The sequence below is a fragment of the Vicugna pacos genome, chromosome 23, assembly GCF_048564905.1.
Source record: "Vicugna pacos chromosome 23, VicPac4, whole genome shotgun sequence".
NCBI classification, from domain to species: domain Eukaryota; kingdom Metazoa; phylum Chordata; class Mammalia; order Artiodactyla; family Camelidae; genus Vicugna; species Vicugna pacos.
Window position 1 is genome coordinate 1,074,583 of NC_133009.1, and position 25,016 is coordinate 1,099,598.

At 40.9% G+C, this 25,016-nt stretch overlaps 1 protein-coding gene and 1 pseudogene across 3 annotated transcripts in view; both read left to right on the top strand.

Moving 5' to 3' along the window:
• Nucleotides 1-4,703, top strand: part of LOC140688670 (trafficking protein particle complex subunit 9-like) — a 108,498-nt pseudogene extending 103,795 nt beyond the window's left edge.
• LOC140688672 (trafficking protein particle complex subunit 9-like) overlaps nt 1-25,016 on the top strand; it is a 70,218-nt gene that overhangs the window by 39,345 nt on the left and 5,857 nt on the right. Inside the window, exons 1-2 of one of the 3 annotated variants that reach the window (XR_012063373.1) lie at nt 13,363-13,415; nt 17,138-17,380. Coding sequence is in view for 2 of the 3 variants with exons in the window: in XM_072948279.1 (XP_072804380.1) it covers nt 17,161-17,208 (48 nt within the window). In the remaining variant the exon portion in view is untranslated. Of the gene's footprint in view, nt 1-13,362; nt 13,416-17,122; nt 17,381-25,016 lie in introns of those variants that run through there. The other 2 variants (XM_072948279.1, XM_072948280.1) reach the window with 2 other exon arrangements.

A 25,016-nucleotide genomic window follows, 5' to 3' on the forward strand; every position in this document is an offset into this window, starting at 1 on the left:
GACCCTCAGCTATAAACGCTGGGCTTGTGTGCTGTTAGATAGTGTATTATCCCCAAAACAAGGACCTGGCTGGTCTGGTGGTCTGCTTTTTAATGAACATATCTAAAAATGTATCTTGTTCCCCTCTCCCCATGACTTCCCTAAAGATACACTAATCCTTGTGTATTCTACAATCTCTGCCTCATCCTGTCTTTCCCGAATTTCCTCCTTACTATCTCACAACTGTTAACGAAGTTTTCCTTTGATTATACCCTATAAATATGGGAGCATTTGAGAGGCTCATGGAGATGGCTCCCTACTCCCTCTCGATTTCTTGACTTTTTCCACAGAGTCTTGAATAATCATTCCATGTCAGTAAGACTTCTGCCAGCCAGAACCCACAGTTCCATGTGAGGAGGATGCAGGCTTTATCTCTCCTACCAGAGGCAGAGACAGAAGAGAATTGAGATATGCTCCCCCGTGATCCCTTCCTGCCCCAGGGCTACTGCAGTTCACCTGCAGCCTTCTGGCCTCTGCTCAGAGGGCCTCTGTCCCAGGACTGACCTCACCGTTTTCTTCCCTTGTCAATATTTCCTGTGCCTTTCAGAACTTGGTCTCTTCTCTGCAATTCAAACCTGGCAGATGTGATGGTGGTCAGCGTGCTGGTGGGCAGTCCTTTGGGGACCCCCAGGAGCCATGCTGATTCTCCTGAGTCTCTCAATCGGGGTTACAGAACAGTCGAGCACCGAAGGAAGCCCATTCTCGAGAGGTCAACAGAGCATTTCATCACTTTCATTTTATTTTTCAATTTTTGGTGGAGAAATTATTTGTAGCGAACTGTTCCAGATATTCGCCGCCTGCTTTCCTCATCACCATTCCTTGTTGTCTCTGGTGCTAGTTTTATAAACCAGGTTTCTTCTCTGGTCATTTTTGGCAGCTGGGCTTGCCGAATCCTTGATCTGTATTTGAAACAGAATGCTTCCTCGTGATGTCAAGGTGATTTTCCTATTTCTGAATATTTAGTGTACACTCAGCAACTGTTTCAAGTGAAATGCTCTGGTCCAATTTCGGTTAACTCACATTTGCTGATCTCCTGCTTTCATGCTGAGAGCAGTTTCTTTTTCTTCTAATAAAAGTTAGCAATTTGCATTTACTTTGGAAGATACTGGCCCAAGGTCCTTTTGTTCTTAAGAGTTTTAATAAAATTCACCCATTAAAATGTACATCGGTTTTTACTCTATGCCCAGAATTGTGCATCCCATTCAATCTTAGAATATTTTCATCCCCCCAACAGGAAGCCTCGTATGCATAAACAGGCATTCCCATCTTCCCCATCCTCCCCCAGCCCCAAGGAGCCACTTTTCTCTCTGTGGATTTGCCTGTGCTGGACATTTCATATAAATCGAGTCACTTCATATAAGTGGAAACGTCTATTGTAACTGACTTCTTTCACACTGAGTAAAGTTTTCAATGTTTGCTCATGTTGTGGCCTTAGTCACTATTCTATGCTATGCTATTGCTGAATAACATTCCACTCTATGGCTGGGCCCCACTGTTTACCCATTCATCAGGTGATACGCATTTGGGTTGTTTCTGTTTTTGGCTGTGATGAGTAATGTCGCCGTGAACACTCATGTGGGATTTTTTATGTGGATATTTGTTTTCAGTTCTCTTACGTGTGTGCCCAAAGAGCAGAATTGCTGGGTAAGTCAGAAACGAAATGTTCAACTCTCTGAGGCCCTGCCAGGCTGTTTTCCAAAGTGGCCACGCTGTGTTACATCCTCACCAGCAAGGGCTACGTGCTCCGCTTCCTCTGTGTCCTCTTTAGTGCTTGTTACCTTTTTTTTTATTATACCCTATTGTAGTGAGTGTGAAGCGGTTTCTCCTAGTGGTTTTGACTTGATTTCCCTTACAGCTAATGCTATTGAACATCATTACATTGTGCTTTATGGACATTTGTATATTTTCCTTGAAAAATACCTTTTCAGATATTTTATTAATCTTTTAATTGAGTTGCCTTTTTATTGTTGAGTTGTAGGGTATTTTTTTTCTTCATTTTGAGATACAAATTCCTTATCAGATAAGAGATTTGAAAAAATTTTCTCCTCTGTGTTGTTGTTTCACTTTCTGGATGGTGCCCTTTGAAGCAAAGTTTTAAATTTTGATGAACTGCAATTTGTCTCTGTTTTCTTTGTTTCTTGTGCTTTTGGGGTATTATTTAAACTCTGAGGTATTTTATTTAAGCTTTTATATATAAAATAACTTAATTCTTAGGACCGTTATAGGAGATGGGTGCAGTTGTTGTCCCCAGTCTATGGATAGGAGACTGAGATGCAGAAAATTTCCCTGAAATATCAGTGTCACATCTACCTAGTGCTGTGGGATTTCAGACCCTCATGTTTGTCCCCAGCATTTGTGATCTTCACCACCATGCTCCACTACTGCCTGGAATCGTTAATGAATACATCTTTCCTTTTTTGATTTCTTGTTAGTTTGTTTTCTCATTGGGGACCTCATCTCCTTATTTTCCTTTCGGATGTCAGTGTAGATTTATTTTAGGTCTCATGTAGGCAGAAGCATTGCTATCAGTTAACTTCTTTATTACTCACTCTCCAGTGATGATTGTTGCTAGTTGACCTAACCAAGTCATGCTTAAGTCTTTCCTGCTAATGACACTAAAAACAGTCATGACTTATAGAATGCTCAAAGAAAGTACTTGATTGATTTTATTTTGCTACCCAATCAAACCAATCAAGTAAAAACCCCAGTGTTGACACAGACTATAAGCCCTCCAGAATAGGGTCACTGTCTTCCTTCTGTTTCATTTATTTGGTCACAGTGTCTGGATAGTGCTCTGCTGTCCAGCAGTTTTGTGAGGATACGGTGCTCGTGAATCATTGTAAGGACAGAATTTTGACAACAGACTGTGTTGTTCATTTCACAAGGGAAAAGGTAATATAGAAATACTGCTCAGATATATTTTAAAATTAAGCTTGGAGTTTTGAGAAGAATTCAAGAAACCGTACAAAGCTCTTTTTCACTAATTTTAGATCTATCTTAGACACATATGGTTACATAGCAGAGTAACTTATCAAGTACATTTGACAATAGGAGTGTAATATTGATTATTTGTTTAAGTTGAAATATTCTACCTGGGATAAAGTAATCATTGCCCATAAATGAACAAATATGTTTGTATTTCTATGCAACATGGGAGAAGAGTTCATGTTTCTATATAATATGTATGACTGTGTGTTTTAATCTGTCTGTCAGTGTTTTTATAGTTTTTCAGCAATGTTGTAACTTCAGAATTCTTCTAACATATTCACTCCCGATACTACTGCAGTTTGTACTGTGTATCCTATCTTATGCATGGGATTCCACTGTCCCCTCAGTGAGGAATTTCCTCTCCTATTGAGCTAGTAGCAGAGTTAAAGGAACAGTGATTTCAAGGCCTTTGCTCTCCACGTGTTCGCAGTTGCCTATCAATCATGATTTTCCCTTTCTTGTGTTTTCATTGTGCAATTAGAATTTTTGAAAATAATTATTAATATGTTTCACGAGTCTCCCAAGAAACTTGATGTGTTTGTGCTTTTCAGTTTTCAATTTATGAAAATTGTAAATGCACACTTATTTTTAAGTAGTCCTTTTTCACTATATATTTGTTTACCTCTTTATAGTTAAAATAATTTTTCCCCAATGAATGAATCGGTGTGCATGTTTTAAAAGATACCTTACTTTTTATTTTTCTTATTCTAACAGGTATATTCGTTGTACAGAATTTAGAAAATAAGGATAAACACAATAATAACTTAAAAATGGCCTCTAATCTCACTTGTAGATACAGTTGTAATGTTTGAAATTGAGAATTACAAGTCCTCTCACTTTGTTCTACTCTTTCAAGTACGTTTTGGTTACTGAGACCCTCGAATTCCCATATGAATTGTAGCAGAAGCTAGTCAGTTATTGCAGAGGAGCCCGCTGGGATTGTGATCAAGACCACGTTGTATGTGTGCTTCACTCTGGGGAGCACTGCCATCCCAAGAATATTGTCATCTGATCCAGGAATTTGCGTGGTTTGTCTTTCCAGGTATTTAGGTCTTCTTTAATTTATTTCAGCAATGTGTATGGTTGACATAGTATTATTTTACTTTAATTTTTGCCTTTATACTGAGGACAAGTGTGCAAGGTACCAGGATTAGAATTGTATTATAGCCCCGCAACTTGCTGCCACCATGGATGCTGCGGTCTCTCTTTGCCCTTTGTAAAATCTCGCACAAAATAGGACCTAAGTAACTCTCTCTTGAAAGAATGATTATATGATTGCTGGATGATGCTTGAGAGTCCTTGTGATGATGTCTTTTTCCCAGACTTTCCCCTCTTCTTAAATATGCCCTTTCTCTTCCTTTCCTCCAGCCTGGGTTTCAGCCTGCCTGTGGCATTGATTTTCCTTGTCTGTGGACTCTTCCTTTCACTAGTTCATGATAATGTTACATGTCGGCTGTGGAAACTTGCTAGATGTCAAGAAATACTCTAGTATTTTTAGTGTGTTATTGAATTATCAATTGAAATTAAATCAGGCTGACCCATTGAGCCATCCCCTGAGCTCTTTTCGCCTTCCTACAGGTGATACTGCTCTCGTTGCTGCATGTGCCCTTCCCCCAGACTTAGTTTTGGAGTTGAGTAAATCACCATCACTGGACCGCTCTCTTTAAAAGATGAAGAGAATATTTGCTCCTTCTCCCTGCTTGGGGACTTGGATGAGATGAGGTAACAGATAAAGAATGGAGCCCCACCTCATTCTGACCACTGCTCTTTCCGTTCCTTTCTCCAGGGGAAGAGTACAATTCAAAAATATAAAGATTGTTAGCTAATGAAATATACAAGACAACCGATCATTTATTAAATACCCTTTCATGCCAGAAACAAATGTATTATACACACACAAAGCACATAAAGTACGGTAGTACTGTGGTTACAAACGTGAGCCGAGTTCGAGTCCTGCTCTGGAGTGACAAGTCCTGTGAGATGGAGAACTTGTAGGTCGTCTTAGCCTCTCCCGGACTTTTTTTCTGTCCTGCAGAGACAGGGCTCGCTAGTCATCCCTCCCCCTTAGAGGTGCTGTGGGTTGTAAATGACGCGCGTGGGCAGGCCAAGCACAGCTGCTCGTTCCTCGTAAGTGCAGGATAGCACAGGTTTTGCGGTTACGGCTTTATGATCGCACAGTGTAGACTCTCAGTGCTCCGAAGTGATGTCTTGCGGATTGGAGATGGGATTCTCACTTCTGTAAATACCCAAAGATTGTGTTATTGAGCCTTGCTGATATAAATCTATTCTTTAGAAAGTACATAATGTAGATATATTTTTCAAACATGCATGCTTTTTTTCTTTTATTATTTATACTTCTACCCTCTCATCACGTGGTGTGACTTTTGATGAAATCCAGGAAACAGTACTAAGCCACCTGCCTTTTCATACTTCTTCGTGATGGTTTTCTTCCTTGACTAGAAGAGGGTTTTGCATAGGAAATATTGTTTGCTCCCCTTCTCTTGCAGTCTCACTGTTTGTCTGCCCATCTCTCACCTGTCCATCTGTCCATTTCTCTACCCACTCATTCTTCTAACTTGTTCCAAGAAGCACTTCAGGCAGCTTACAGAAGAACAGATACCAAATAAACAGGTGAGAAAATGGGGCCAAGTTCACAAATTGAGGCTCGGAGTTGAGCCTGTGTGAGAGTTGCAGGCGTGAGACACACGCCTCTGCCTTGTGACTTATAAGATAGACAGCATCAATGTGCCTGAGGCTCCCAGCACACACAGGGAATCAGGGTTTGTGGGAGATGCTCACTGGCTGTGAAATAAATAAGTGGCTTAGGAGAAGCCCAGCCTTTCCAACTACTAAGACTTAGGAGAATATTTTGAGTGTCTTCCAAAATCAGATTATTGCATCTTTTCTTTTTCAGAGTTTTATGTATAGTTGGTTAACATTCTATAACTGGAAATTTCTCCAAAACTGCTGCCCACGTGAGTCCCATGACTCGGGAATGGGGTGGTTCTGCTCATTGACGGGTGTTGGCCAGAAACGGAAAATGACAGCCTCAAAGGAGCCTGGGATTTGTCAGGTATGTTTTGTCAGTGCTGTAAATTTCAGAAAATGCTTTTACCATTTCTCTCCATCTGAGGAAGCAGCGTGCTCTCTTCCCAGCATCAGGAGCTCAGGGTCATGGGATGGTGGGGGCTGACTGCACTGCCGTAAAGACAGCTGAGCTAGTCACTGCATGTGTGGTGCTTTCACGTAGTGCATTTCATGTTCTTTAATTGGTTTCAACAAGTAGTTAATTAACTGAGTTAATTAACATTTAATAAATATGATGCTTTGTTGAAAAGACAGTCATAGGCAGAATATAAGTTGTGAACACTTTAAAAACGGTTTCATTACTGAAATTTCAGTAGGGAAGATTCAGTTTATCTTATTTACACCTCTCTTTAAAAGTAACAAAGAAACAAGACAGAAAAAGCAGAGGATTATTTCTGTTCTTCCTCTCGGCTTGCAGGTGCCCTCACCTCCAGTGGCATCCATCCAGACACCAGCACTGACACTGGCCGTGCTCAGAAATGCCTCAGCCCTGAAGACACAACTGACAAATAGAAGGGAGCCGCGGCCTGTTACAGCGGGTGCTCTCACTTTGTGGGTCCTTTTGTAACTGCGTGGTGTTATTCAGGATCGCCCTTTCTACACTGTGTGACGGTGCTGCGGTGTCCCCTAGTTATTTGTTTCTGTAACTACTCATGTATTTTTTCCAATGTGTGGTACTAGACATCTAAAAATGCATTTTTCAGATGAAAAATAATGTGTATTTAATATAAAAGTCTGAAAAAAGAGTCAAAAGAATCTATCCTGGTCCCAGTACACAGAGATAATAATTAACACTTTAACATCTATTTTCTGTTCTTTTCATCAGTGTGTATTAACTCTGTCATAAAAACCAGCGAGCACTGTGTGCCTGTTTACTGTGTGGAGACCTCCATTTTCCATTCGGCTTATTACACATTTTTCTACAATATTCTATCTCCCCTGACATGATTTTTAATGACCATATAGCATTCTGTTTTGTGGAGGCATCGTCCATTTTACTTTGTACTTAAGTAAACTTTTAAATTCCAAGTATACTTAATTGAAATTCTGAAAAGAGAACTGTGGTGGTACCGAAAGTCCCCTACTTCCCTTCCCCTTTTTTCCTGAGAGTAAAAGCTGCTGACAATGTGGAGTATATATTTCATGACCTTTATGCCTTTGTCATATATATATACACACATACATACACGTATATGAGAAATCTATGTATATGTGTGTGTATATATGCTTTATTGAAAAATAAGGCCATACTATATGTTTTCTGCAGCTCGGTTTATTCACTAAGGTATATATCACAGACGTCCTCCCCCTCCAGACTCACCCGATCCTTTCAGATAGAGTAGAGTGGTCTTCTGATGTGCAGGTTTGGTCTCTTGTGTAAGGACACTTTTCGTGGGAGAGAACTGTGGACAAAGCCTTGGACCACGCCGAAACACAGGAACTTTAGTGGCCACAGCTCACCTTGATTTACCGCATCATTGTCTTGATGGTGGACACTTAAGTTTTCTCCATTTTCCACTGTCAGAAAGGGTGTCTGACTGGCATCCTTCTTGTACAAACATTCCTGTGATCTTGTATGAGTATTCCTTTAGCTAAGGTTTCTGGAAATTTAGTCCTTGGATGTGACAACTACATAAATCACAGGCTCCTTTCAAGTGAATCTAGAAATTCCTTCTACTGTGGGGAATGAAAAGATGTAGAATAAATTTTGTAACCAATTCTCTATCCCTGGGTATGATTCCACTTCAGCTTTTCTTCCCACCAATGTAAACAGTGCTGTGTAAATGCTCTGATGAGTACATCTTTTTGAACTGATTCTTTTTGTAAATGAAACAATTCCTAAAAGTGAAGTTCAGCCTGTGTGTACACACGTTTTTCAGAGTTTATATATCCATTGACATGTCGTCCTCCAAAAGATCGCTCACAGTTTGTTGTCTCAAAAATGGACACTAGCTAGAATATCTTTTACAAATATTTGCCAATATGATGAGCAAAATGATTTTCATTGTTTTAGTTTGCACTTTATGACCAGTGTGGTATTGAGCATTTTTCACTCATTAGCCACCTAACTTTTAAAAAGTGAATGATCCCTTTTGTCCTTTGCAAATATTTAAGTGAGGGAGCTTCTTGTTGCTTTGTGACACCTCTATGTATATTATGAACATTAGCCCCTTGTCTTCATCAACATGTATCACAGAGCTTTCCCTTGTCATTTCTTGCCTTTCATTTTGTTCAGTAGGTTCATTATTGTTGTGGCCCAAAATAACCTTAAGATAGTAAATGTCTTCTTTTTGGGTTTTATTCTTGATATTACTCTTAGAAATGCTTTCTTATAATGGTATAAATTTCTTCTGTAGGTTTTTTTAATCTCTAAGATGGAGATGATAATGGTACTTGTCATAGTGAGGAGAAGCTGAATTGATATGAGCAAAGGGTTGTATTTGCTCTTATTAGTACTTTCTAATATTTACATCACTTTCTGTAATTTTTCTTGTGGTCATTTTGACTGGAATAGAATTTGTTTTTTCCAGGTATTCTCTGATTGTAACAAGACAATTATTAAATTCATACTTTGCTTTTTAATTTGAAATCCCACCTGTAAAAACTACTTATGTACACTAGAGTCTCTTTTTGAGCTCATGATTTATTTCTGTCAATCTTACTTTCTTACTCTAGCACTATATCTTACATATTGTAAAAATTTATTTAATATATTACAGTGCGAATTTTTTGATTCTTTTTTCGATCCCTAAATTTCTTGGCTTGTATTATGACTTTATTATTCCTGAAGAATTCTAATATAATTTTTTCAAGTTAAAAAAAAACAGATAAGAGTTGTCATGGGATTTTTTAGTAATTTTGAATTATCTTTAGGAGAACGTACATCTTTAAAACTGCTTTCCTCCATACAATATGTTGATGTCTCTACTTTCACACTTCTTACTTTACCCCTCAGTACAGTCCTGTACTTTCTCCATGTACAACATGGGCATTGTTTTTGAGTTTATTCCAGATTATTGTTGATGTTTTTGTTAATTTTTTAAGTGAGAAATTTTTGCTATTATCTTTTTTAACTGTTAAAACTGACACCTAGGAAGGCAGATTCGGTTTGTAAATACTCACTTTGTAACTTCTCATTTAAAATTGTAAGTATTAAGTACTTGTTACAGAATCCTTTCTTTTCTGTTTTTAAAAATTTGTTTCCAAGATTCTCAAAATGGTCATAGCTAAGTAGTATAGGTGGGGAGACAGATGGAGAGAGGTAGTGTGGCTCATGTACAAACTGTGAGCACTTTCATGGCTGCCTTTATGCTGGAAAAGCTGATAAACAGACCAGCTTAAACCAGGGTGGCTTTGTATGCACTTGAAATCCAGCTTTCCTGCCTGTATGGTGAAGCCTGGTGGGCGTGGGGGGTAGATGATCAAGGTCGAATGGAGGTTATTGGCTGCACAGAGCACTGTGTCGGAGAACTGGAGACCATCGCCATGGGAAATGCTTGGTGCCAGGAACAATGCAGAGGAGCTGGGGACCCTGTGTGTTAAGGATTTTCCAGCCCTGGGAGTGGGAAGATCAGACTCTGCATTCAGATCTGAGTTTGAATTCATCCTCTTTAGTTTACTTGTCCTCTGACTTTGGTCAAGCTATATACCGTCTTTCACTTCCTGTTTTCTTGTCTCTCAAAGTAGGAGAATTACATCCTGCTGCTAGAATGTTTGATCAAGTTAAATAATTTGTGTCTATAAGATGCCAAGTACAGTCACAAGCTCAGTGAGAAATGGGCTCTTGCCTGTTCTTCTGCAGCTCAGTGCTTGACAAGACATGGGGGAAAGCCAGTCCCTAATTTGTGTGTGATGCAAGTAGGAACAAAATTAATGTCTTGCCTTTCCCTAGCAGTATTCTTACAGCTTTGCTTCATTTACTTCTTTCCTCCTTTCCCATCCTCCACCAAAAGAGTCTCTCAGAAAAGTAGATTGAAATTACTTTAAAGGTTGGCTCATCCTCATGAAATGATAGTATCATAAAAAAAACTGTGCACATCCCAGAATATATTTTATTTGATTTACACACACACATGTGCGTGCAAACACACACACACACAAAATCAGTCTACCTCCCACTTGCAGAGGGAGAAGGTCCACTTTTTCTGAGTTTTCATTCACAGAGAGTGAGAACAATGTCTCTTACACAGAGTTTCACCAGGCTTCGTGCATGGTGTTTTTAATTGAATTTCTGTTTGTGGCCATAGATATAGTCTCCTAATAGAAGAGAGAAAGTGGAGACATAGACATTCCACTGAGATATTGGTGTCATCATATTTTAGTTGTAAAGGACTTAAGACAGCATAGAGTCGCAACATTTTATGGGTGAGAATCCATGATGTTGTAACTTAGACAAGAACCTGGGTCTTCTGCCATCTTGTCCACGCGGGTGAAGAGGCAACTGGGCAGGGGATAGTAGGGATCCTTCCTGCTTCACTTCCATGTTCTTGCTAGTTTTCATTTCAGCTTCATTCAGTTTATGTTCATGAGGCCACTCATGGGAAGGTCACTGTGTCCTGATAGATTGAGTTTCTTATCAGCGAAAAGCTCTGGACCCACTCATATCTCCCAGAGTTTTCTGCTGACCTGCTGACACTTTATAAATTGAGACCTAAGAAACTACTGAATATAAAATCCTTATTGTTATCGTTTCCCCTCGAGTTCCATAGGAATGGGGTGCTGTCTCAGGCTGTCTAAAGCCAGATCTGAACAAAGATAGGGTGATGGGTTGTGCTGCTGTACCTCCAAAGTCAAAGGGGATTTCCACCTTAGCTTTAGAATCAGGCAGATTAGTTCAAATCTTGCCTTTACCAATTATTATCTTTGTGTCTTGGGGGAGAAACTGTACTTTTTTGTGTCCAATTTTGTTTATCTGTAAATAAGTTCAGTATTTATTTTAAGGTTTCTGTTTTAGAATTGAATGAGCTAATTCCTTCATTTATACCTAAAATAGTGATCGCATGGTTCTATGCTGGTGCCTTGGTAGTTGATTACTAAGGGAATCGGCAGTGAGAATGGGGGTGGGGGACCCCTGGATAATAGAGCTTATATTCCAGGTTATGCTTGTAAAAGACTGGATGTGCAGTGGATTTTTAGTAAATATCTACTCCTTTCCTAATCTGCATTGATTGTTTATATATCTTTATACAAATATATGAACAATTTTATTGCAATTTAAATATTTTTGTAGTATTTACATTATGTAGCTATAAAAATACGTGAAATAAAATGATTTGACTTTTATTTTCTTTTCAATAAGCAAAACAAAATAAAACAGAAAAGAAAATTTTTGAGGGAGTAGAAATAATTTTATTTCTGTGGAATCAATTCCGTATAATAAGTTTTTTGTCGTGTTGTTAAACAGCATATAAAATTGATAGGTTGTGACATACTGGAAATGAGGTAACAGTGGAGACATACTACCTCTAATGCAGTCACTTTGTTACCAAGTCCAAACTCGTTCTGTTTGCTGCATGACAGGCCAATAAATGGGGAGATGAGATGTTGGAGTAAGGAATAGTGACTTTATTTGAAAATCTGGCAGACCCAGAAAATGGCATATTGATATCCAGTAGAACTCTCTTCCCCAAAGCAGAATTCAGTCTCCTTTTATACTAAAAAGCGGCGGGGATGTGGTTGGTTGTTGCAAACTTCTCGCTGTACGAATTGTTTGTCCTTGGAATCCTTTGTTCCTGCAGCTGTCCATGTGGGTCAAATTAAGGTGCCCCCGTAAAACCTCCAAATAAAACAAAGGTTATTATCTATTTTGCAACTTGCCATCTGTACATAAGTGTAGAAGAGCTAATATCCTTAAAGATCAGAGCCCGGAGAATAGGCTGTCCTGGATATTTCAGGCTAAAGGCAACTTTTTTTACAAAAGGTGCAGAGATAGCAAGTCAGAGCCTAGAAAACAAGGTACAGGTTTAAAGCCAAACGAACACATCTAACATGGAGTCAAATTTGTTCTTTTCTATTACAATTTCTTTTTCTAACTCATAAATAATTTTAGTAAGAAACATGAGAAATTTTTTTTTATTTTTGCTTCTTAATAACGGATTACAACTACACTTTAGTGAGCAGGGATGCTGTGCGTGCCTTGGGGTCACAGCAAACTCTTGTTGGGGGTGGTCGACCCTGCAACATGCCTGATGTCCCGTGAGTGTTGGTGAGGGTCCCCCTAACCAGGGGCTCTCTTCAGGAACCACCATATGGGCATTGACCTCTGGAGACCTCTTTTTCAGCTGCAGGAAATTTTTTCAGATTTTGTGATGGAAAAATCACTCCAGCTGCAGATAATCAGGGAATAAAGGAAGAGGAAAAGGGCTTGAAGTAGAGTAGAAGAGAAGGACACAAGATCAGGGAACCTGGGGGCTTGGCAGCGGGGCCTCGGGAGAGAGAGGAGCAGAGGTGTGGAGGGTCCCGGCTACGGAACCAGCTCCTGCACCTTTCCCCGCACCCAAGCCACACAGATTTTAATTTGGCCCAGGACTCCCTCCTGTCTGGATGTCACCCTGGGCAGAACTTTGAGAATCGAAGCTAAGGGGTGGTCAACACTCACCTAGGGGGTCACTGTGGACTTTGCTCAAGTCCACATTGACTTTTCCAGTCATGTGCCTTCACCTGTTCTTTATCTCAGGATCTGAGAAGCAGGAGCAAGGAACTCATGGAGAGATCCAGGAAGATATTTGACTGTGTTAAGAGACGACAGTCACAGCGACACGTGGAGCAAAGACACTTGCAGTAAAGTAAAATAACTTCACAACTATTGCATCAGAACTGCAAGTGTGAGAGAGCCTAAGCCTGTCTCAGAGTGCAGGGGACAAGAGGAAAGGAATGGTAAAATTAACACTGACATTTGAAATTTTGTTAAAAAGAATGCTACTGTTAATTGTATCACTTGTATGTATGCAGGTGTTTTTCTATGAGCATTCATAGTTCACAAAACCCCACCAGCCACTCTTGCTCCCATCTGGTGTGGGCTTTCTCAAGCACAGTGCCCTTCCTGCTTGGGTGGGCCACGCTTCTGGTCCTCGCCTGGGGCCGGACTGCTACAGGACACTGAGTCCCCGAGGCACTGCCTGGGATACATGACAGGAACATCTCTGCTCTTGGCTGAGGGCCTCCGTTTCCCCCTGCAGTGTAAGAATGCCGGTGACTCAGAAGCATGCATCCAAGCCATCCTTCCGTGTCATCACCATCTAGAATCGGTGCCTGAATATTCTGAATTTCTGCAGAATGTTGTTTACAATCACCTTGAACAAGTGAGTGTGTGTCCTCTTTCAAGTGGAGGAATTACTGCCGTTTTCCTGGAACTTACTCACCACTAGTCCATCTGATTTTTCTGTGCTAGGATTCAGTATAGCCTGCTAATAACTCTGCAGTCAGATCTTGAATCACTGATGAAGAGGATTATTTATTTTCTTTCCTTATATGATAGTATTTTACTTTCAAAATTCTGAGTATTCTGTTCTTGGAGGAATTTTTTGGGGGTTTGGAGAAACAATTTTGCTCTTACCATCTTTGTGACCTGTTGCTATATGCGTCTAACCTGTCTTCTGTCACTTGTGAGGCAGTTCCATTTGTGACCCTGTCCGGGTTATTCATGTTATAAAACATAAAATCTGTAGAAGTACAGAACCCTTTTACTCCGAAGACATTCCACAAATACTCCTTTAATTTGGGTGTGGTTTTAACAAGACACAATCATTAGAACATATACTTGCAGGTTGCCAGTGCAAAATCCCCAAATGAATAGTCTAGCTCAACATCTAAAATCTTTCTTATCTACCTTGGATATGTATGGATAAGTGAAGCAGTTTGCTAAGAACTCAAGACCAGGTTTAGGATACAGGCTGATGTAGCTCAGCAGGTCCTCCCAAGCTGATGCTCTGCCAGAGAGTGGGGTTGAGGGGAGAGGGCGTGCCCTGCCCTCCCTGAGCTGACAGTTTCATGGCAAACACCTTCACCAGGTGAAGAATTTGGAGTTTCTTCTATGAACATTGGGTCTGAAAAGAGCCCAAAAAGCGTGGGAGTGACACAATCCCATTTGTCTCAAGTAGGGGAGAGTGGCTGTGGGGCCACTTGGGAGACTCGTGAGTCCAGGTGGGCAGTGTTGTTGGCTTCCCCTTGAGCGGTAGGACAGTCAGTGGGTAAAACAAACAGATTGAAGGCATGTTTAGATGGTAAAAAGAAAGAATTAAAGCTGTCTGTGAAGGTAGGATGGAGTAAGGCCCAGGTTTCTGGGTGGATTAATGAGTTAAATGATGGTCCTGCTGTGTTCTGAGGAGGGAAAGCTGCAGAGGGATTTCTGGGGGAAAACTGATGAGTTCAGCTGTGGGTAAAGTGAAAGGTTGTTAGATGTGTGGTCTGGGAGCTCAGGTGAGAGCCAGTAGTGAGTAGGGAGAGGGGAGAGAGACTTTCAAATAATTTTATCTTGTGAACATACATATAAGGATGAGTAATGACACACTTAACCCCTCTATATTCTGTATTTAAAACCCAGTAACATTTTGCTATATTGATTGCAGGGGTTCTTAATTTTTTAATACAAATAAAATAAATAGAAACAAAATAGTGGAGTTAATGAATATCTTAGAGTTGATGTGTGTCCTTGTATGTATTTTGATTTCTCATCTGTTTATAAACATAATCTACAAAAAGTTAACTTGCTTAGAATAAGAGTTAAACACAGGGACATGACACACTCTGTTGGGGGTTGAAGGTGATATCTTTGGCAAATTATGTAGCCTCTCTTTGCATTTGTTGCATCTTCTGTGAATGCCCCCGGGCCCCTCATCACAGCTGATTTCCTAGACTAGAAGTTGGGAGGGAGGCTGCTGAAGGGAGTAAGAGGTGGCAACTGCTAGGAACAAAGAAGACAGAGACAAAAACAGATTAAAGCCGAGAAACTGAGTCCTAATACCCTCAAAGGAGAAAGAATCCCGCAGTGTTTTGAGCCACTTACCGCAAGGGAAACAAAATCACGTGGATCCAAATCTCTTGAGCATATGTATATTGTGGGTGGGAGGGTATCATCAGAAAAGGGTTGAGAAGAGGCTTTTTGGTTTCCCTTAACGTTTTCAGTAAGAATGGGGCCCAGAAGCGAAAACTACCCGCTTCACAGTAGAAGGTGTTGTTCTGTGCGAAACTGACCAAAGTTTGGAAACCAGTCATCAGTGGTGCTGGGAAATGAAGAGGCTTCTGGATTGGGTGGGGCACTTGCTGTGACTTCCAGGTGACCTGCTGGCTGGGGGCTGTGAGGCGGGCAGTAGGTTTGCAGTGTGACCTGGGCATAATCCCTGGCTCTGAGGCTGCTGGTCTGACTAGCAGACCTGGGCAGATGCAGTCCTATTGGGGCATCTCGCGATGTGGCCTGGGACACCTGCCATGCTGAGGGCGAGAGGAGGGATCCCCTAAGGGGGTGTCCCTGTGAAGAGTAGAAAAGTCCTCCTGCAGGGGAGGAAGAGCCTCTGAGCAGCGGGCCGGATGCACAGTCAAGAGCAGCCTGAGCACGGAGATTTCGGGGACCTGGAAGTCATACAGTGGCCCGAACAGCCTTGTTCCTGAGAAACTGGAGGGAAAAGATGCTGCAAATGCAGGCTAATTTCAGACCCTGTGGTGGGTCATGAGTGATAGGAAAGAACTGGTCAGGCAGGCATGAGAGAACCCTGTGGTTGTCCCAGTTGGGGCGTCACACCAGAGGGAGGAGCAGAGTTATAGACTTTGTCACTTTTTATCTGTGTGACTTTGAACAATATCACCCCACCTCTCTCTATATATATCTTCATCTGTAAAGTGACAGAGTGATAACTCGTGTCATCAGAAGGCTTGGTTTAGCTCTGATCCTCTTTGTCCAGTCCTGTCAGTGCTGCCCTGCAAGGTTCTGCAGTGGCTGTTCTTACCCTGAGATGGGAGGGCGTAGAAGGGCATTGTAGCACCCGAGGGCAGGAAGGGGTTGCTTTAAAAGCAGACATGTAGCCTCCTGCAGCTGCAGACCTACAGGCAGTTTGGTTTATGGTCGTGGAGAGGACTTTGGAAGTCTTAGCATCGTCTTAAGACTTGTTTTCCCTTGGGGACCTGATTTGCCTTTGCAGATTAATGTTGAAGATTTGGGCTTCTGGCAAAGCTGTTTTCAGAGATGGGTATATATGTAACATATAGTATAAAATGAAAGGTTTTATTTAATATTTGGGACTTTGTAGCTGTAGGGAACAGCTCTGTTGGCCTGGTCTCCATGGAGGACACCAAGTGTCAGCAGATCGTGCGGGAGGCAGGCAGCCAGCCCTGATTCTGCGGGGGTTCTCCCCAGCAGGACGCTCTGCTGAGTTGACTCTTCTCTGAGTTTGGTTGCCAGAGGAGCAGACAGCAAAGTAATGAGTTCTGGTGGGATTGTATAATGACAGGAAGAAAGAGGGAGCCGTAGTTCTTCGGGACTACTACACTCTTTTGGTTCCTGATCCAGTGTGTCCCATTACAGAATTGATGAGTTGTGTCTATTCTGGGACTTGATTGAAATAAACGTGCAGCCTGAATGTTAAGAGTTATGTTTTATTTGTCAGGAGGACTCGAGCCAGGATGACCGCCTCTCAGAACACTCTGAGGGACTGCTCCCACGAGTAGGGGAGAAGCTAGGATTATATAGGAGCTTTACAACAAAGACCAGGTAGTTAGAACAATAAAACATTGCTTGTTATCTAAAGAAAGCCAGGTATCTCAAGTTCATGAATTTAATGCTTTTCAATATATGGGAGGAAGCCAACATTTGGGCTGACTGAATATATATTTTAGACAAGCACCTAGCTATCTAGGGCCAGTAATCTGTCCTTTCTTATTCTGAGTCTGCTCAGAGGGCACCGTTGTGAATGGCTGCAGGCCTGTCTTCACTGGGGGGTGGCGGCAGCCGCTGATGACTTGTTTTCAGCATACTTTGTTTAGTGACATGGTTGCAATATTTTCATTCAATTTGTAGTAATTTCATTCACAGAAAATTATGATATTACCCTGATTATGGATAATCTGGAAGCTTGGAATGGAACCGAGATGGAATTACTGCAGGTAACTTCTACTTTAATAAGCCATGTGTAAACATGAACACGGAGGAAGCATACAAAAGGATTCGGTGGTGAATGGGAAGGGTTTCTGCACGTTACAGGAGAAGGCAAGGCAGAATTCCTCTTCTTTGTGGGCAGGTATGTGAGTCCAACTTTCCTTTCTGAAGTGCTTTCTGAGAACTGTTTATGGTAATGAACCAACATTGACAAACGGTGACACACATTGCATTTAAGTGCTGGCTGGCTTCAACTTGGGTATTGGACAGGTGGAATACATAGGCAGTGGTCAGGTGGATGGGACAGAGATGGAGCCCAGGACTGGGCCCATATTCAGGTTGAAATCGCCATTTACTCACCATAGTGCCTTGGACTTGAATGTAACCTCTCTTAAACTGATGGTGAATCTGTGAAATGGGCATGATAATATTCGTTACTTCCTGGGATTGTTGTAAGTTCTGAAGAGTATTATAGCACACATGAAGCACTTAACACACTGACACTTAGCAGTGTACACTTTGTTCAACCACCACGCTTGGTGTGTGTCAGAGCCTTAAAGGCAGCATGTGTCTGTTTAGGATGCACTGGTAGCCCCTTGGCTAGTTTGTGAATTTGGTGATTTCCTTTAATACTTGTAACTCTGTGTGCCATGGGCAGTTATTTTTATGGACAGATGAGGAATCTCAGGGTAAAAAAGACTGTGTAATTTGCCCAAAGTCAGACCATAATTTTGTGTGCAGGGGCCTCGGTTCAGCATGGGCCCCTGGGCCTTGTGCCTTCTCCATTCAGCACCAGAGCCAGATGTGGGCTCGGCTGTTTCCCAGCCCAGAATATCCGGCAGGCCACAAGAGACACCTGGTCCTGTGCTGCTTGAGCAAAATCTCCGGAGGAGAGGCAGTTACAAAAGGGATAAACATAAAAACAGACGACAGCAAACTGTGATCAGCTCTGAGAAGGAAAGGAACACGTCTGGCCATGCAGAGCTGGGAGCTTTCCCGTTGGGGCTGCTCTGGGGGCGCTCATCTCAGCTAAACAAGCTCTGCTGTTGCAGCAAGGCAGGAAGGCAGGGCGCGTGTGGCCAGGTAGACAGGGCCTCATTGATCGTACTCATTCCCCATTACGCGACAGCTGTCTCGGGCACTTAACTAATAAACAGATGTTGGCCATAATCATCACGCATTTTGCTTGGTAGTTTTATTGGCGCCAACTTTGAGAGGAGGTCTTTGAATCTGGGGGGTTTGCTGCATGCCTGTGATTACCATGGATATACCCCCACTGGTCTTTCAACCTAGACTGGTGTGGCTGTCATGTCCCAGCCTTGTGAATGGCATCGTGTAGCTTCTCCCAAGTGGCCCAAATGACTGACATTGATATGCTTAATTCGTAGGAAATGGTATGTGACAATAAGAGAAAAAGTTAGTAAGAAATTGCAAAACTAGAAAATAACCAATTCTTCCCCTGCTGGGGGACCGTACCCTGTGTCACTCACCCCACTCACTGCCTGTCACCTCCTCCCTGAGGACTCCGTGTTCAGAAGACACTCTGAGCCTTTGAAGAACATTTTGCCTCATGACACTGTTGACTAGGACCTGCGACCTCTCTGTCCCTGGTTAACTCTCTCTTCAAAGCCATTTAAATTTCTTAGAGGCTCCTCCACTCAAATGTAAGAATAGCCCCTTTAAACTTCTTGATGCAGCTCCTTAATGAAGATCTTGGGAAGGAAACCTAGCCAAAACCTGGGAGGTATTCACATAGTGAATGCAACCTGAGCATTTTTTGACGTTCAGAATCAGAGCGGTGGGAGACACAGGAAGGCCTTTTTAAGTTAGAAAGTGGAAAGAGAAACGACTCAGGATGTTTGAGACTGAAACATCTCGGTCCCAGCCAGCAAGGCACCTGCGTTCAGGATGGTGTGTGGGGAGTGCAGAGTTCTCAAAAAGAAAGAAGTGGTGGGATGGCAGGGAGGACATTTAGGTACTTAACTGGGGAAGGAAAAAGTTGGCTGAACAATTCATGGTTGAACAAGAGGATTGTGACATGATGTGCTTGTATTTTGGAGAGAAGGGTTTTGTGGAGCCAGGCCTAAGGAGAAATCTCTCTGACTGGGGAGTCAGCACAACAAAAAAACACAGGGAACCGGGCAGACCCCATGGCCCCTGATGGGGGAGAGGCTGCCCACCAATTGGAGACCTGGAGGCTGCTTCTGTCCCTTAGCTGGGGCCTCAGACCTCACTTCACATCCCAGTCCTTTTGATACAAGAAAAAATATGTGGGGCATGAGAAGGGCTGTGTCCCAGGCTTCCGTTGAGCCCCTGGGATGTGCCCCACCAGATTTTTTTCCTTGGCTTCATGCAGTAAAGAATTCAAGAACAAGCCAGTGTTGAGTAAAGGTAGATTTATTCAGAGAGATACATTGACAGGCATGAGAAACGTCACGAAGTATGGGGGTTTGATGCTCAGATTAAAAGTAGGCACACACTCCACAGAAATAGTGTGGGCCTTCTCCGAAGAGGTAGAGAGAGGGGTTCCTGGGAGGTGGAGCTGTGTTGCTTGTTTTCTTGGGCTTGGTGGTTTCATATGCTAATGAGTAGAAGGACCAGCCTTAGGGCAAGGGGCTGGGATTCCAGGGAGTTGGCCATTTCCCACCCTTTGACCTTTTGTGGCTAGCCTTGTGACTGCCATGGTGCCTGGGGCCGTGTTATTCACCATGTTACTATTACAATGGGTGTATAATGAAGCTCAAGATCTGCTAGAAGTTAAATCTCTTCATCCTGAGCCTCAAGACCTATTGGGGGTTGAATTCTTCACCATTTTGATGTTAATTGCTGTGGTCTTTCTTGAAAGGCTTGCTCTGCCCCCTTCCATCCTGTCTCACTGTGATGACACAGAGAGAGCAAAGGCCGGGCCCTGCATGTGTTCCTGCATTTAACAGCGGGAGATGTGGGGTGGGCTGAGGATGACTCTGGTGAGAAATATGTTTCAGATTTTCCCACATGAGACATGGGGACCTGCCAGCAGCCATCGCAGATTTATCTCATGGGCATTATCGCTTGTGTTGTTATGGAAACAACAGGCCAGCCAAGAAATAAGCACCACTCAGAGGGTGGGAGTACTGAGATTTATTATGCCAGCGGGCTCAGAGGGGCTTGTGTTCCCAAGCCCTGAGCACCTCCAAGACGTGCACATGAGGTTTTATAGGGTTAATTACAAGTATGGGGCTTTTAGCCAATAAGGCTCAAACAACAAAAAGCAAGGAATCAGTACACTGAAGCTTATCAATTTGGAACAGATCACGTTACTGACAATTGTTGACCTTGGATTTACGAGTTAGCTTGTTAGCCCAGTAAACTGACACTGAACTTCAGATTTACGAGTTAGCCCAGCAAAACTTAGATCAGTAAACCGACACTTATCACACTTAGATTTGTGACTTAGCTTGTTAGCCGAGCTGGGGTTTTTGTTCACAGTGTCACTCATCTTTTCTATTTTTCTTTTTTTTTTTAAAAGTATTTAATCCAAATTTAATATCAGGATTTTTTTGGAAAGAAATTTTTCTTTTTCTTTTCTTTGGGGCTCTTTTGGGGGGTAGGTAATTAGGTATATTTATCTGTTAGTGGAGGCCCTGGGGCTTGAACCCAGGACCCCGTGCACACTAAGCACACGCTCTACCACCTGCCCCATCATCTTTTTCTTTTTGCTTTAGCTGCCAAGAATCTTACAGCTGAATTTCTAGTCGGCCTTTAACACTTGCCCTGACTTCATGGAATCCATTTTTATGAGTTTACCTCCCCCTGGTTTCATTTAAGTATTGAATCTCCATTTTCTCTTCACTCTCAGTTTTGCCTTTTTGTTTTTATGGTTGTTAAGCTGTTTTTAAAAAATTGTTTAATTTCTCTTTTAGCAGGAGGCTGAAGTAAATAAATATGTAAACAAACATCACACTTAAATGCTTTTATATATTCTAAGCTGTTTAGTAGTTAATTAAAAACCAAATTGAATATTAAAAGGATAACATTTTTAAATTATTTTTTAATTTTTATAAAGACATAGCTGATTTAAAATATATGTTTCAGGTGTACAATAGATGCTCCATTTATAGTTACTGTAAAACATTGTCTGTATTCCCTGTGTTGTAAGATACATCCCTCTAGAGTGTTTACATTACATGTTGCAGTTTGTATAAGAAATTTGGGTAATGCAGAGTCTGGGACGTGGCTGTGGCTGACCCAGGTTCACGGAAACCCTGCCTGTCAGAGCTCAGGCCTTCACTCCTTTCTGCAGGGGAGCGAGAGGAGGCAGCTCTCATCAGCGCTGGCACCACACTCTGAGTGGCAGTGACAGCAGTGACTGTGTGTGGACGTGAAAATTGTTGTTCCAAGAGTTTTACATGCTTTTCTGCATTTAATAATTAAAGCCCTCCTGTGAGGAAGCGTTTTAAGTTTTTAATGAATAATACATTTTATTTTGATATTGATAGACTTCAAAACTCCGGAAAATTTACAGGAGTAGTACAATAAATGCTTAGATACAGTTCACCTTAAAGGGCACTATTTGCCCTTTTGTGACGGGCTTATTTTAGCATAAATTTTCAAAGTTCATTCATATTGTAGCCTGAATCAGTACTTTATTCTTTTTGTTTGATAGTATCCTTTTCCTTTTTTTTCGTTTTTGGTATTTAAAAATATTTTCATTGAAGTCTAGTCAGTTTATAGTGTTGCGTCAGTTTCTTGTGTACAGCACAACACTTCAATTAAATAGGAACATACCTGTATTCATTTTCATATTCTTTTTAAACATAAGTTACTATAAGTTATTAAAAATATTCTCCTGTTCTATACAGTATAAACTTGCTGTTTATTGTATACATACTGAGCATCTGCAAATCTTGAACTCCCAATTTATTCCTTCCACACCCTCTCCCCTCTGGTAACCATAGTTTGGTTTCTATGTCTCTGTGTCTGTTTCTGTTCTATAGATAAGTTTATCTTTTTGTTTCTTTGTTTTTGTTTTTGTTTTTTTTGTTTTAGATTCCACATGTGAGCGATCTCATATGGTATTTTTCTTTCTCTTTCTGGCTTATTTCACTTAGAATGACATTCTCCTGGTCCATTCATATTGCTGCAAATGGCATTATTTATTATTATTTTATGGCTGAATAGTAGTCTATTGGACATATATACTACAACCTCTTTATCCAGTCATCTGTCAGTGGACATTTAGGTTGTTTCCATGTCTTGATATTGTAAATAGTGCTGCTGTGAACATTGGGCTGAAAGTGTCTTTTTGAATTACGGTTCCTTACGGATATATGCCCTGGAGTGGGATTGCTGTGTCATCTGGGCCCCCAAGGTTTTGTCTTTTGAGGAACCTCTATACAGTTTTCCACAATGGCTCCACCAAACTGCATTCCCACCACAGTGTAGGAGTGTTCCCAATTCTCCACAGCCTCTCCAGCATTTAGTGTCTATGAACTTCTGAATGATGGCTATTCTGACTGGTGAAAGGTGATACTTGTTTGCAGTTTTGATTTGCACTTCTCTGATAATGATATTGAGCATTTTTTCATGTGCCTAGTGGCCATTTGTATGTCTTCATTGGAGAAATGTTTCTTTAGGTCTTCTGCCCATTTTTGGATTGAATTGTTTGTTTTTCTTTTTTATCAAGTGTAAAAGCTGTTTACATATTCTGGGAATTAAGCCCTTGTCACTTTCATTTAATGCAACTATTTTCTCCCATTCCATAGGTTGTCTTTTTGCTTTAATTTTTGTTTTCTTTTCTGTGCAAAAGCTTGTAAGTTTAATTAGAACCCACTTGTATATTTTTGCTTGTATTTCTATTGCTTGAGTAGACTGCTCTTGGAAAACATTGTTGAGATATATGTCAGATGTTTTGCCTATGTCTTCTTCTAAGAGGTTTATAGTGTCTTGTCTACAATTTTAAGTCTTTAAGCCATTTTGAATTCATTTTTTTGTATGTTGTGAGGGGGAAGTCTAACTTCATTGATTTACATGCAGCTGTGCAGTTTTCCCTGCACCATTTGCTGAAGAGGCTGTCTTTACTCCATTGTATGTTCTCACCTCCTTTGTCAAAGATTCAATTACCAAAAGTTTGTGGGACTATTCTTGGTAATTTTGTTTATCCATTCATTGATGGATGGATATTTTTAGTGACTTTTAGCTACTCTGAATGATACTGCTATGAATATTGATGTGCAAGTTTTTGTGAGAATACATTTCCATTCTGTTGGCTGTACAGTTGGCCCACCATATCTGTAGTTTCCACTTCATGGATCCAGATGGCTGATTGCAAAGGGACTCGATCATCCTTGGATTATGGTATCCAGGGTGGGGGGTTCCTGAAACCAACCCCCCGAGGACACTGATGGATGACTCTACATGTAGGAGTGGAATTTCTCAGCCACATAACTCTAACCTTTTGAGGAAACATCGGGCTTTTCCAAAGAAGCTGCACCATTGCCCCTTTCCAACGGCTGCATATTGAGGGTATCCATTTCTCTGCCTCCTGACTGACACTTGTTATTGTCCATGTTTTGATTATAACCATCCTAGTGAGTTTAAAATGAGATCTCATTTTGATTTTGATTTCGCTAGTGATGCTGAGCATCTTTTCAGATGCTTATTGGCCAATTATGTATCTATTTAAATCCTTGGCAAATTAAAAAATTGGGTCGATTTTCTTTGTATTGTTCAGTTGTAAGCATTTGTTTTATATCCTGGATACTAGTCTCTTATTAGATATATGCTTTGCAAGATTTTTCTCCTATTCTGCAGATTGTCATTTCACTTTAATTTTTTTAAACATTAAAACAATTTCTTTATAGGGGAGGTAATTAGATTTATTCATTTTGTTTTTCTTCCTTAGCACGCACTCTATCATTTGAGCTACCCCTTTCCCCTTTCATTTCACACTCTTGATGATGTCCTTTGTAACAAATGATTTTAATTTGATGAAGTCCATTTTATCTGTTTTGTTTTATCACTTGTGCTCTTGATATTGCATCTAGGAAGCCATAACCTATCCTATGACCACAAAGATTCATACTATGTCTTCTTTTAGAAAGTTCATATATTTAGTTTTTACGTTTCTGTCTGTGATCCATTTTGAATTAATATTTGTTATATAAAATACGGGGTCCAGATTCCAGATTCATTCTTTTGCCTTCAGATACCCAGGTGTCTCTGCTCCATTTGTTGAATAGACTATACTTTCAATGGAGTGTTGTTGGCACATTTCTGGAAAACTGACTGTAAATGTAAGTTTCCCCCCAGGATTTTTTATTGTGTCTCATAGATTTCTGCATCCAAACTTATGACAGAACCATAATGACTTGAGTGCTATAGATTTGCTGTAACCTTTGAGTGAGTCCTCCAAATTTGCTCTTCTTTTTCAAGATTGTTTTGGCTGACCTGGGTCCCTTGCTTTCAATATGAATTTTGGGATCAGTTTTTCAATTTTTGCAAAGAAGTCAGCTGGAATTTTGATAGGGATTCCATTAAATATGTAGATTGCTTTGGGAAGTCTTAACATTTTTAACAATATTTTCTACCATTGCATGATCATGGGATGCCTTCCATATATGAAGATATTTTAAATTTTTTTTGGTGATACTTCAAAATATTCAATGTACAAATCTTGTAAACTTTTGTTAAATGTATCTCTCATTTTATTTTTTATGCTGTTGTAAATGGAAAGGATTAGCTTCATAAGGGTGGGACTATATATATCAATTTATTTATTTCTAGGATTCCTACATAGCAAATACACTAGGTTTATATTTGCTACATTGATCTATCC